Below are 14,108 nucleotides of genomic sequence, written 5' to 3' on the forward strand. Positions count from 1 at the left end.
CTTTTTATTAGCCCACTCTTCAAGGATGACTTTTGCCTTTACTTTTATTTTCTAAAGCCATTATACAAATTTCTTTCTCAGAGGAGGCTGTATAGTTTTACATTTTTTTACTCAAAATGAGGTAACATTATTAAATGAACAAAAGTGTGTAGCAAAGAGTATTTCTGTGAAGTCATGTTGCAAAATTAATCCCAGTATCACACCAGCAAGATTGTCCTTGTTTCAACTTCTTTGGACGTACATTTCTGGGCATTTAATCTAATTGTGCAAAAATGATGGGATGTAAAATGTGTTTTTAAGTTGGCCTATTTTCTGAAAATTTCAAGCTATATCGAGGACACAGTACTCTTCATTTAGAGAACTCAATTTCATGCAGTGGAAGCAGCAATGGAATTTGAAAAGACAAAATCGGACGACATAATGGAGAACAAAAAATAAACAAATGAGTGAATCGAATAGCAAACTATCTGAGGTACCAAATCTCTCTTTATAGCTGTAAAAAGATTCTTTGGAGAAAAGAGCTAGACACGATGGAGCCCATAGCATGGAGAGAGGAAAAGGCTTGGGTTTTGAAGTAAGAAAACTGGATTTATGTACATGGCTACATCATGTACCTAATTCTGCCTTTTGCATGGACACCGAGGAGCATACTTTACAAGGCGCTGTGGGAATGAGCAAGAGGCAGAATTCACGGTGCTGATGGTGGGCGCCCCCGTCCATGGTCGCTGTGAAAGCCTTGGAGGTTGTTCAGGTCGTAATCACTCGAGAAAGAGGCAAAGAGATGCTGTTCCTACTGAAGCAACCAAAAAAGGGGGGGCTTTTTTTTTAGGTGTGTTGTTTCACACGGACCCTCTAATCTGTGCTCAGGTAGAATCTGAGGTCTCTCTTGAACCTTGAGTCTGCGTGCGGATACTTGGCTAACACGTCTGACACTTTGACACAGAGGCGTTTCACTTTCTACTCTGGGCGAGTCACGTCCGTCGCCTTCTTGAAAAATCCGCCTTCTCTCTGGTTCCTCTCCCCATCTACCATCCTACGTCTAGTAATACTAACAACACAGTATCATTTTCATAAAACGTCATTTTAAGAATCTGATTATCTCTTGGTTTGTTTTAACCAAAAAGACCATTGGTCTCTCAAGAAGCATTTTAGTCTCCGCATGATATCCACAACAACAAAAGCTAACCTTTGGACAGCACTTTATAAATTAGGCGCTCCCATCCTTTCAGTCCCTGCATCTCGGCAAAGCAGGAAATTGTAATATTTCACAATTTTATATGATAGGATACGTCTGGGCCTCAGAAGTGACACGATGCCAGGCTCACAAAGCTGCACCCCGAGGGGCCGGTGGGCCGTACATCTCTAGGCCCTGCTGTGGCAAAACCAAGGATGCCCACCCTGCCTCCAGTATGAGGGAGCTGAAGGGATCAAATGCGTAGGAGTGCCCTCTTTAAACTGTACAGTGTCAGAGTTCCCGTCGTGGCACAGTGGTTAACGAATCCGACTGGGAACCATGAGGTTTCGGGTTCGATCCCTGGCCTTGCTCGGTGGGTTGAGGATCTGGCATTGCTGTGAGCTGTTGGTGTAGGTTGCAGACGTGGCTTGGATCCCGCGTTGCTGTGGCTCTGGCGTAGGCTGACGGTTACAGCTCCGATTAGACCCGTAGCCTGGGAACCTCCATATGCTGCAGGAGTGGCCCAAGAAATGGCAAAAAGACAAAAAAATAAATAAGTAAATAAACTGCACAGTGTCAAAAGCGTGTTGGGTTATATTCTATGGAGGTCCAGATTTGTAATCCATTTCACCCCATGTTACAATCTGAATCCCCCCCCCTTTATTTTTAAAGAACATTTTCAAGAACTTCACATCTACCCTATCTGTTTCACAAGCCATTTATTTGCTCCTACATTCTGTAAATTTGTAGCATTACCTTGGTCTAATCAGCACCATCATATGCACATCTGTATGGCTGCCGCTCATTTTGTGGTCCTAACTTGTCCTCTTTCCTCCTCCATCATTCATTCATGAGAGAGTTTTGAGCAAAGATTGATACATGGCATTTGGTGACATTCAGCTTAGTCAGACATGGAGCCTACCTTTAAGGAGGGTCATTGGCAATCAGAATTGAGAAAGTGAACTGAGCCTTTTTCCCCCTCCAAACACATAGAAATTTTACATTGAAAAAAAGTCTTAAATATATAACCAAGCGCAAAAGAAAAAGAAAAACCAGGTGCAAGAATGGCATTCATAGCCGGAGTGGTTTAGCTTGGAGTTAAAGCTACACTGGCCCACAGATTGTTGGATGTAGGAAAATGCCTTAGAAGTGGGTATGAGAACACAACAGGAACAGGAGACAAGAATGTTGACTCCAGCAAGGCTGGACCCTGAACTGGAGCCCCCTGCATAAAGCCAGATTCTGCAGAGATTTCAGTCTCCACTAACAAGGACACTGAAACTCAACAAGCCAGCCAGCCCAGGGACATGGCAGGGAAGCCCAAAGAAATGAGAAACAAGCCTGTACCACATCAAGTGTGCAGTCTTAAATTTAAACTATGCAAGTCTTGCAAAAAAAAAAGCATTTAGGCTGAGAGATGAGCATAAAAACTGGCCCAGAACAAGGGGAAAGCATGTGTACCCCTGATAGTTATACGTGCTGAAACTTCCTGAAGATTACCTCCCACAGACAGGGCCCCAGGGATTCACCCAGAAAACAATATATGCCAAAACAATACATGTTAGGTGGGCAGATGAGGGTCCCAAAAAAGTGAACTTAAAAAATTTGAAAGAAAAATTGAAAGAACACAGTAAACCAACTATAATGGAAAAAATAAAAATGATTAAAAAAAAAAAAGTGTTGGCCCACAATCCAAAAAGAATTTTTTGAAAGAAACCGTAAAATGAACATGTTTAAAATATTTACAGTTGTAATAGGTAAGGTATACTTTAGAGAAAGGAGATGATAAAGTAAGAAGTAGCTCATGGAAGAGAACAGAAATACTTGAGAAAGAACCAAATAGAACATTTCTAGGCACCTGGACATGAAAAACATTCAAAGCAAACCACTGTAGAGGGAGTTCCCATTTGTGGCTCAGCAGGTTAAGAGCCCCCCCTAGTATCCATGAGGATGTGGCTTTGATCCCTGACCTCACTTAGAGGGTTAAGGATGCGGCATTGCTGTGAGCTATGGCGTAGGTCGTAGATGCAGCTCAGATCCTGCATGGCTGTGGCTGTGGCATAGATGGGCAGCTGCAGCTCTGATTCAACCCCTAGCCTAGGACTTTCTATATGCTACAAGTATGGCCTTAAAAAGAAAAAAAAATTAAAAATTAAAAGACACTGTAGACATTCAACAGACTGGACACAGAAACAGGAAAAATTATTAGAAAACAGATCTGAGAAAATCACGTAGAATGCAGTGCAGAGAGATAAAAAGATGGAAACTAAGAAGCAGAGGTTAATGTGGAAGATATAATGAAGAGGTCCAACACACTGCTAATAAAAGTTCTAAAAGGAAAAATGGCAGGAATAGGGCGAAAGTGATATTTGAAGAAGAAAAGGTCTAAGAACATTTCAGAACTGAAGAAATAGCTACATGTTCAAATCGAATAGGGACACTGAGTCCTGAGATGGAGAAATAAAAGTCAGTCTGTACCTAGGTCCTTCACACTGAAACTGCAGACCTCAAAAATACCCGACATTGTATCCGTAAGGACTCGGGTCTGATCCCTGGCCTTGCTCAGGGGTTAAGGATCTGGTGTTGCTGTGAGCTATGGTGTAGGTCCAGTGCCCCTGGGGTCTGGCATTGCTGTGGCTGTGGTGTAAGCTGGCAGTTGCAGCTCTGATTCAACTCCTAGCCTGGGAACCTCCATGTGTCACAGGGGTGGCTGTGAAAAAAAAAATAACAATAAACAGGAAATTTTTTTAAGCTACCAAAGAGAAAATGCAGTTTCCCTGGCCTATAAAAGAATGACAGTCAAGAAATGTCCCCAGAGCAGCGGTGAAGGCCCAGGGGGAGTGGACACACTATCATCAGGGTATTAGGTCAGTCACCTGTCACCCTGGAAATCTGTCACATTTTAAACTAGCATGCAAGAATGAAGGTGACATAAAGACATATTCAGAGATATCAAGATTGGCATATTTGAAATGCAATAACCGCTGCTGAAAAGAATTTAAAAAAATTGTTTGATAAGTAAGAAATTGAACCCAGTAGCATGGAGTGGAGCGTCAGAAACGATGATGATGAGAGAAATAGATTTGCCACTCTAAACAGACATGGGACGTGGAGTCTGACTTTGGGTGTGATTTGAAAACAAGTTGAAATGTATATTCTAAAGAGCGTTAACAGTTGTTCCCATTGGGGCTAAGTGGCAATGAACCCAACTAGTATCCATGACAATATGGGTTTGATTCCTGGCATCACTCAGTGGGTTAAGGACCCGGCATTGCTCTTGAGTGTGGTGTAGGTCCCAGACATGGCTCAGATCCTGCGCTGCTGTGGCTGTGGTGTAGACCAGCAGCTACAGCTCCAGTTCTACTCCTAGCCTGGAAACTTCCATATGCCGCAGGTGTAGCCCTAAAAAGAGAAGGAAAAAGAAAAAACCTAAAGAGCAGTAGCATGGAAGATGGGAAGCAGGAGACCAAAGGTAAAGTGCTGTTTCTCATGGAAAAGCTATTGATTAACTGTAGGCTTTTAAGTTTGCAAGTTCATAACTTAATAATTATTTGAAGGGTCAAAATAGAATATATAGCTTCTAAATCCCATCCAGGTCCAGGAGCGAAGACAGGTTCTTTTGCTAAAAAAAATAAAATAAAAAATAAAAAGCTGGCTCCATCTAATCAAAGGAAGGAAAGTAGAAAGAAAGAAGGAAAGGAGAGGAGAAATTTAAAATGGTAGAAAAAAATCCAAATCTATTAGTAATCATGATAAATGAAAACAGATTAAACTGAGCTGCTGTAATACAGAGACTCTCAGGTTTTTTTTATTCCAGCTTTTGCTGTTTATAAGCAACATGTGTGAAGTAGAATTTTGTGGAAATTTTGAAAGTGAGATTTTTTCAAAAGAGCATTCCAGGCAAATGCTACAGAGAGCGCAAAAGAAGGAGGAAGGAAAAAAGAGAGGGAGGGAGAGAGGGAATAAGGAAGGGACAATCTTAACATCAGACGGGATTTTTAAGGCAAAAAGTATTATGAATAAAGATGATGATAGTGAGAGGAGGCAAAAAGCTTAAAATACAGTGGGTAAAGAAATGAAGAGATAAATCATGAAAGAAGAAACCCAGATGGTCAGAAAACCTTTGGGAAAATGCAAGTAAAAGCAAGGGTGGGGGCGACCCTTTGAACCCCCATCAGATGGAAAAAAAAAATGGTTTTCATTGGTGAATGACAAGTATTGGTGGGATGAGGAATAAAAGGACAGCTCATCTCCGACGGGTTGGAATGAAAGCAGCAGATGTCCATCCATCTATGACTCAGCAGTTCTGCTTCCTTTCTGTATCCCAAAGAAATGCCCAGGGATGTTCCCTTGGGCACCATCTGTAACAGCAGTTAAGTGGCAACAACCCAAGGGTCCCTCCGGAGGGGACGGGATGCGTAAGCTGGGATGGACTCAAACACGTGAAACTCACAGCAGCGAGAGTGACTTCGCTCAGCATTACCTCTATTAAAACGGACCCATCGCTGAATCATCACATGAAATAAAAATAAGTTGCAGAAGGATGTGCATATCTGATTTCAGATTTACGTAAAACAAAGCAGTACTGTGTGCTGTTATTATAAATATGTGTGTGTGTGTGTGTGTGCGTAAAATCTGCATGTCTGAGAGGAAACGTTCATCTCCCAGAGTGGGCAGTCCCCTTCTTGAATGCGGAAGATGGATTTGGGGGGCGGGGGCGCTTAACTTGGCCGTGTTTAATTTTTAAAGATCTAAAGCAACTATGGCAAAAATATTAGCAGTTTATTTGCATTGTTCTGCAGGGTAGACCCATAGGCTCCTCTGTTATTCTCTGTGTGTGTTTGTGCATGTGTGTGTTTTTAAAATATTTTCTTAATTAAAAATAGCTCCCAGCTTATTCTGCAAAAGGAAAGACATACAGCAGTAACACCAAGCAGAATGCTCTGTAGAGTTCCCTGTTGAGTTCTTTTTTGTTTTAATTTTTAATATGATTTTTACTTTTTTCATTATAGTTGATTTATAGTGTTTTGTCAATGTCTACTGTACAGCAAAGTGACCCAGTCATATGTCTATATATAGATAGAAAGATTCTTGTTCTCACATGATGAGTTCTTTGCAAAAGGCTTTCAGACTCGAGATGAGAGATTTCTGCTGTCTGAACCCAGGAGTGCATCGTGCTCTCGTACAGAGGCCCACCTGCGTGCAGTAGCTCATAGAAACTGTTCGGCTGTCATGACCTTTTCTGAGTCTGTGGCCTTTGTCCAGTCCTTTCCCGTTCCTCACCATTAGTCTCTTTTTTGCCAGTTTCATTCTAGTCATCATAACAGAGTACTTACCCACGGCCTCCCAAAAGATTCATTCATTTATCTGACCAACTAAATAATGTCTTGCTTACTTCCCTCTGGAAAGAGAAAATGATGACTTCTGTTGTAGCATCATGTGGATTTTTATGGAAACGCTTGGATTTGGCAGAGGGAGCCCCTTGTTGGTTGTTTGGACATGTGAATGTATCGCGCAGACCCCCATGTCACATTCTTCTCTAACCAGAAAGATTCCATTTGAGATTCTCCCCTTTTAAAGTGTTGGCTGATTTCCCTTTTTCAGTGCCCTGCTGCAGACAGCACCCCTGTAAGGGGGTCCTTGTGGAAATATGGGTGCTCATCGTGGTCCTGTGTCCACAGCATCTAACACAGCTCTTCCAAGGGGTAGGCACTTGGGACCTCTGGCCAAAGGGAACAGGTACCCCTGGGCTTCACCCCACACCACAGCAGCTTCTCTGCTGCATGGACAATCCTGCCATCATACACACCACTCTTGACGTAAAAGGAAATCATGACACACTTTGAGAAGGGTTGATTTCGGTTGCTTCTGCCACATTCTCCTTGGGGACAAGTAAACAGCCTGGCAGGACTGGTCTAGAAACACTTTGAAACACCTTGTGAGGCAGCTGACTTGTCTTTCAAATCCACATCTGCTCCATGTTGAAGCCAGAAGCAAAACTCTGACTCAGCTCTCTCATCCAGTGGCCCATTGCTGGTCTGGTCTGATCCTGAATATTGCCTTCTCTCTCTCTCGCTTTTTAGGGCTGCGTCTGCACCATGTGGAAGCTCCCAGGCTAGGAGTCGAATCAGAGCTGCAGTTGCCAGCCTCCATCACAGCCACAACAACACAGGATCTGAGCTGCATCTGCGACCCATACCACAGCTCACGGCAACACTGGATCCTTTAACCCATGGAGCAAGGCCAGGGATCAAACCCACATCCTCCTGGATACTAGTAGGGTTCTTAACCTGCTGAGCCATGATTCAGGAACTCCTGAGGACCTTGCCCTCTCAACAACTTTGCTTTTCCTTTGCAGAGAGAAGATGCACCAGTCTGCCATGTATGAGCTCTGCCAGGGGATGCACCAGATCAGCCTGCAGTTCGTCCGCCTGCAGCTCACCTTTGAAGAGTACACCATCATGAAAGTGCTGCTGCTGCTGAGCACAAGTAAATTGACATCCCCTCAGCCCTTTGCCTACCTCGTCGCATCATCTTATTTAGGAGGGTAGCCTAGTTGTAGTGTTGGGTAGTCGGTATACAAGAAACAGGAGGAGGTGGGCTTTAGTATCTGAAGAACTAAGTTACTGGCAGAGTGTGAAGCTTTGGGTGGAGCATCTGCCGTCATTTCTTCATCCATCCAATCACTGCATATTTGTAAAGTGTCTGTTATGTGTATGGTGGGGTCGGGCCATCCAGGAGCTGCAAGGGTGAGTGAGGCACAGTCTCCACCCTCAGGGAGTTTTACCATAACATAAATTCCAAGGTAATTTTAATACCTTGTGGAAAAGGATCATCTGCCATGATAAAGATGAAGCCTGTCGTGAGAACTCAGGGAAAGGAAGGGCGTGCTCGGCTCTGGGCATCAGGGAGGGACTCATGGTGAAGCTGAATCTTGGAGATCTTTGCCAGGGTGAGGCATTGAATCTGAGGCATGAGCTGGCTTTCTTGTCGTCGGGGAACAGCGTGAGGGAGTGTGGCAGCCGGGGGTGCCAGGGACCAGACCCAGGCCATGGCACTGAGTTCTGGGGAGTTGTTTAGCCTGGTAACATTCTAATTTCTTTCTCTTTTTTATGTATCCATTTTTCAAGGTGTGTCGGGTGGTATTGGGGTTGGGAGGAGTGGGGAATAAGGTTGGCATGTAGATCAGACCAGAAGATCCTGTCTGCTAAAGATACCTCGTGTTTATTACGTGAGCAGAAGAGCACAGTGCTGAAGTCTCTGGGTTGGTAGGATTCAAGGGGGCCTCCGTGGTTTTAGGAAGACGTATCTGGCCCTGGGTGGAAGGGAGCAGAACGGGGAGGGAGAGAAGCAAAGCCAGACAGAGAACTTAGCTGGCCTGGAAGTCCAGGACCTGCGGCGAGGCTGTTGAAATAACAGTCTGGATGTTGATGGTCAGTGGCGTGATGGACAGCAGTGAATGCATTCAGGAAACACCGTGGCACTGGCCTTGGCCACTGATGAGAGGTTGAAATAAAAGTGGCCTGGGGCAGGAGTTCCCATCGTGGCGCAGCAGAAACGAATCCGACTAGGAACTATGAGGTTGCGGGTTCAATCCCTGGCCTCGCTCAGTGGGTTAAGGATCTGACGTTGCTGTGAGCTGGGGTGTAGGTCGCAGATGCAGCTCGTATCTGATGTTGCTGTGGCTGTGGTGTAGGCCAGCAGCTGTAGCTCTGACTGGACCCCCTAGCCTGGGAACCTCCATGTGCTGCAGGCGTGCCCCTAAAAAGCAAAAAAAAAAAAGTGGCCTAGAGCAGAAATGACGTGGGTTTTGAGGGCAGAGAAATGACCACAATGGTGGTAATACTATTAAGAGAAATATCTTCGCATTGGGACTTGGAGCAGATCTTGTGGAGCATAAAATGACTTCTCTCTCGGATGGGTTGATTTTCCAAGGTCGCCTAATAGAGAGGCCGAGGTGGGGGAGAAATTTGGAGGCTTGAACTCAGACGACAGGTTTGGGTAATCGAAATAGAAACTTGTAATTATCCTAGTAGGAAATGATAGTCTATACTCAATGGCTAGTGGGGGTGGCCTGGTACAGAGAGGAGAGGAGAGACCCGGCGGAGCTCCATGAGAGGGGCCGGCAGAGGCTGAGGGACAGAAAGAGCATGGACGGAGGCCAAGACTTAAAGGCTTCCAAAGGGGCGTGATGGAGACAAGGCTTCCGGAGAAAGCTCAGCAGCCTCCTTGGGGTTGCGCCTTTGGCCTCGGGCAGGTGCCGGATGGCAGAGACTTGCATGTGGAGGGGAGCCTTTTCAGGCTTCTGGAAGCAGGCATGGGAGGAGAGAAGTCCATGGCGCCAGGTGCCAGAGGAGACGTGGGAGGGTGGGATTAGCCTTGGCCAAGGACACCACGTGTGTCTTCCTCAGACAGGGCCTCGGGCCTCTTCAGACAGGAAGGAATTTGAGGATGCTCCCGTAGAGGAGGGTGAGACCTAGAGTGACGACAGGGGACAGGATGGAGAGGAAACCTCGGAGCCAAGTGCCGTGGCCACTGAGGAAGCAAATGTCCTGGATGCCAAGGATGCCAGGGTGAATGGCGTGGACTTCAAAGGGGAGGGAGTCAGCCTGGGAGCCGAAAAGAGCATCCGGGATGCACCCAGTCCTCCCCCGACCCAGGAATCAGCAGCTTCTGAGAAGGGGCAGTTTCCCAGAGAGTCATTTGGAAGCGAGTGGCATCACCAGCCACGTACGGAGGATAGAGTGGATCAGATGTTCTTCCCAGTGAGGAGGGATCAGGTCAGAGGGAGAGCAAGGCTGAGTCCGGTAGAGCAGGAAGGGGGCAGGCAGTGGCAGATGTGGGTCACTGTCTGCGCCACGTGTATTTGGCACCTCTCCGTCTCCAAAGAGTTTTTTCCCATCTGTTCCCCAACCCTGTGAGATTGCCAGCCCCCTTCCACAGTGGACAGGGCGGAGGCACACAAATGTGTATTTTGCAGTCTCCCTGATGAGTTAGGCCTCGAACCCAGGGCTTGGGCCTTCGCACCCAGTGATTCCCACTCTGCCCCAAGCAGGCTGGTGGCAGGTGACAGCAGCAGGGACAGTAGGGGCGGGTGCGAGTGAGCAGGCCAGGCAGGACTCCAGCAACCTGGGAGGCAGATGGGGCCAGCACTTCCCAGCTGTGTTTTGTTTGGCCGGCAAGGTTTTTAAAGTTGCTTTTGGCCTTGCATCTTGTTTGATTTGCATTGCATTCGATTTTGTGGGGTAGCCCGTGCTCCCCCCAGCTTGCTGCAAGCCCCACCACTCCTCACTGTGCACTTAGCTGTGTGCCACCCCTTGCCTGCAGAGTCCACAGAACCAGCTTCTTCTCCCTGCTCCACTGTTCCTCAGGGCCTCTGAAGCTCCCAGGTTATCCTCTCTAGAATATAACTTTGGAAACAAATAATCCTTAAATGCAGTGTCAGTGATGTTATTCCCCTTTCCAAGCTGTGTCATCAACTCTTAGAAAAATGCAAAAAAAAAAAAAATTGATACCAGATAGATGAGAGAATTTAAATTTTTTTCTAAAAATGCATGGGATACTAATCCTTTATAAATCTTGACCACTCAGTTGTAATTGGTGTCTGATCCTCTTCTACCCATTTAATCAGGCAGCTTATAATCAATTCTGATAGCATGTTGAAGCTCCCTGCATTAAGGTTTTAGCTTCCAAGTAGCTCAGTACTTTCTATGACGATTTTTGTAGAGGCAGAAAAAGTGAAATCCAACAGTAAGAGAACAGAAGTTAGAAATTTTCTGAATCATGGAAACCGCAGGCTTTAGTATAAACTTATTTTGCAAATCCGTGATAGAATACGTGAAAAGTTTTCTTATTTAGAAGGTTAAATTACCCACCCGAGGTCCAGTGTATCAGGGAAGTTTTTAAGCAATGACATCCAGAGAAGGTCATATTCTTTTTGCTCACAGAGGAAAGCAGGACCAACTCCCCACCCCGCCGTCTCGCTGCTCTTCTCCAGCCTATACATTTTGGATGATTTCCAGGAGCCCCGCTGCATTTAATAAGTAAATTCAGAAAATCAGGCAGACCTCCAAAAGTTGAGGTTTTGCCTGAGTTCTCTCTATTTGTGGGTTTGTTTCAACTTCAAAAATATCTGGCTGGGAAAATGGTACAATATATTTCAGTCACAGCAGTAAAATACAAGTAATATTTTACACAAGTTGTTCATAATCTTGGGAATTTTCCATAACATGAATATCAGAAATAGGAAGGTCTTTGGTTAATCTGAGTAGCTAGACCCAGTAGCATTCAAATACGGTAGTGAAATGTATTCACTCTGTTCTGATTTTAGGTAAATCTTTAATGTATGACATCCATAAGTATCTGTATTGAAAAACTTTAGGTGTATTACTCCATAAAAATTTTAAAACTAAAAAAAATAAATATTTATCTCTGGGTGGGCAGTGTAGACACTTCAGTGCAAACTTCAGTTTCTTATAGAAAGTATTGGGTGAACATTAAAATTATGGCAGAAAGTGGAGCTATAGTTTTACTACTGATGTCTGGATTATTACCATCCTTCTTTATATTTTTATACTTCTAAGGTGAGGGTTTAGTCTTTTTTTTGAATTTTATTTTATTTTATTTTTTATTATGCAAATGAATTTATCATATCTATAGTTATATAATGATCATAACAATCTGATTTCACAGGATTTCCATTCTATAACCCAAGCACATCCCCCCACCCCCCAAACTGTCTCCTCCGGAGACCCTAAGTTTTTCAATGTCTCTGAGTCAGCATCTGTTCTGCAAAGAAGTTCAGTCTGTCCTTTTTTCAAATTCCACATGTCAGTGAAAGCATTTGATGTTGGTGTCTCATTGTATAACTGACTTCACTTAGCATGATAATTTCTAGGTCCATCCATGTTGCTAAAAATGCAGGTATTTTGTTCCTTTTAATGGCTGAGTAATATTCCATTGTGTATATGTACCACATCTTCTTGATCCACTCCTCTGTCAATGGACATTTAGGTTGTTTCCATGCCTTGGCTATTGCAAATAGTGCTGCAATGAACATCGGAGTACATGTGTCTTTGCAAGTCATGGTTTTCTCTGGATAGATGCCCAAGAGTGGGATTGCTGGATCAAATGGTAGTTCTATGTTTAGTTTTCTGAGGAATCTCCATTCTGCTTTCCACAGTGGTTGCACCAATTTACAATCCCACCAGCAGTGTACTAGGGTTCCTTTTTCTCCACACCCTCTCTAGCACTTACTGTTTGTAGACTTTTGGATGATGGCCATTCTGGCTGGTGTGAGGTGGTACCTCAAAGTGGTTTTGATTTGCATGTCTCTAATCATGAGTGATGTTGACAACTTTTCATGTGTTTTTTAGCCATCTGTATGTCTTCTTTGGAGAATTGTCTGTTTAGATCTTCTGCCCATTTTTTGATGGGGTTTTTTAAATGCAAATTTCAGTTTCTTTTAGAAAGTGTTGGGTGAACATTAAAATTCTGGCAGAAAGTGGATCTATAGTTTTACTACTAACATCTTGATTATTACCATCCTTCTTTATGTTTTTATACATCTAAGGCGAGGGTTTAGTCTTAAAGATTAAAAACACTGTTTCTTACATAACAGATGCCCTTTAACTCTTAATGTTAAATATTTGAAACCACAACTAATATTGTGGCAGCCTTAAAATTTGTGCAATTGCTATTAGGGGTGTATTGTCCTCCCCCCAAAAATAGATAAACCACAAATCAGAAGCCTCAACAGGTAAACTCCAGGAGAAGACAATTAGCATAATATGTGAAGTGAATTTGGAAATGGTGGTATTCCTGACCCCCAGGGTTACCCATAACACTCAGACACTCAGCCATTCCAAAGTGCTGATGGCCCAAGTAAATTATTATTTATACCAGTTATGATAAATTAGCAAGTAGGATGTACAGTTAAGAAGTGAAAGTACAGAGTTCCTGCCTTGGCTGAGTGGAAACGAATCTGACTCGTAACCATGAGGATTCAGGTTCGATCCCTGGCCCCGCTCAGCTCACAGCAATGAGCTGTGGTGTAGGTTGCAGATGCGGCTCAGATCCCCTGTGGCTGTGGCTGTGGCATAGGCCGGTGGCTACAGCTCCAATTTGACCCCTAGCCTGGGAACCTCTATGTGGGTGTGGCTCTAAAAAGACAAAAAAAAAAAAGTGAAAGAGCAATTTCAGACTCAGAATACTGATATCACAAGATGAAGTTTTTAGTCTTCATCTTCCAAAAATTAAAGTTGTAAGTGGTTTCGTTTCTCAAGGATAAAACATAAGTACACATTGGGTGTAGTGAAAAGAAGTGAACATGGATGAAAAGCAGGTTTTCAGGTGGACACCTGCTTACTCTCTGCCCTGCATCTCCTCCCAGAGGGCAGGCACAGGTGCACCCCTTCTCCTTGCAGTGTGTTCACTTGTCCTGGGGAAGAGCATCTCCTTGCAGCAGGTCATAGAAGCACTTGTTTCGCTTCCAAGTGCTGAGTTTCAAAGTATTATTTTTAGTGAGTTTTTTTTTCATTTAACTTAGAAAAGCTAGTCACCACGTAAAAGGAAAAAAGAACACATAATCCTTAACTTTCTGTCCACAAAAGATAAAGATGAACATGGTTAATTAGACAGAAGATAAAGATGAACATGGTTTATTGTCTTTGAGAGTTTTTGATCTGGCCTTGCATGCTGAGCGCTGTGGTGTTACCCATCACACAGACAAACCAGTGCACAGACTCGCCATGCCATCAGGTTGTCTGGGTGGTCACATGACAGCGCCCCTGTGGTCATGTGATCTTGGAGCAAAGAGGATGGAAAGTGCTTCCTTGCAGCATATCCTCCCCCTAGTAGACAGCCAAGTGTCTCTGACATTTGAACTTGAAAATGTTGCTTTCTGATCCCAGCCCCAGCTTATGTGGTCTGGAAA

The 14,108-nt window shown here is 44.2% G+C and overlaps 1 protein-coding gene across 1 annotated transcript in view; it reads left to right on the forward strand.

Moving 5' to 3' along the window:
- Positions 1-14,108, forward strand: part of NR3C2 (nuclear receptor subfamily 3 group C member 2) — a 367,598-nt gene that overhangs the window by 321,973 nt on the left and 31,517 nt on the right. The window contains 1 exon segment of the mRNA XM_047799634.1: positions 7,533-7,663. Coding sequence (XP_047655590.1) covers positions 7,533-7,663 — 131 coding nt within the window.

Source organism: Phacochoerus africanus, chromosome 10 (assembly GCF_016906955.1).
Source record: "Phacochoerus africanus isolate WHEZ1 chromosome 10, ROS_Pafr_v1, whole genome shotgun sequence".
Taxonomy (NCBI): Eukaryota; Metazoa; Chordata; class Mammalia; order Artiodactyla; family Suidae; genus Phacochoerus; species Phacochoerus africanus.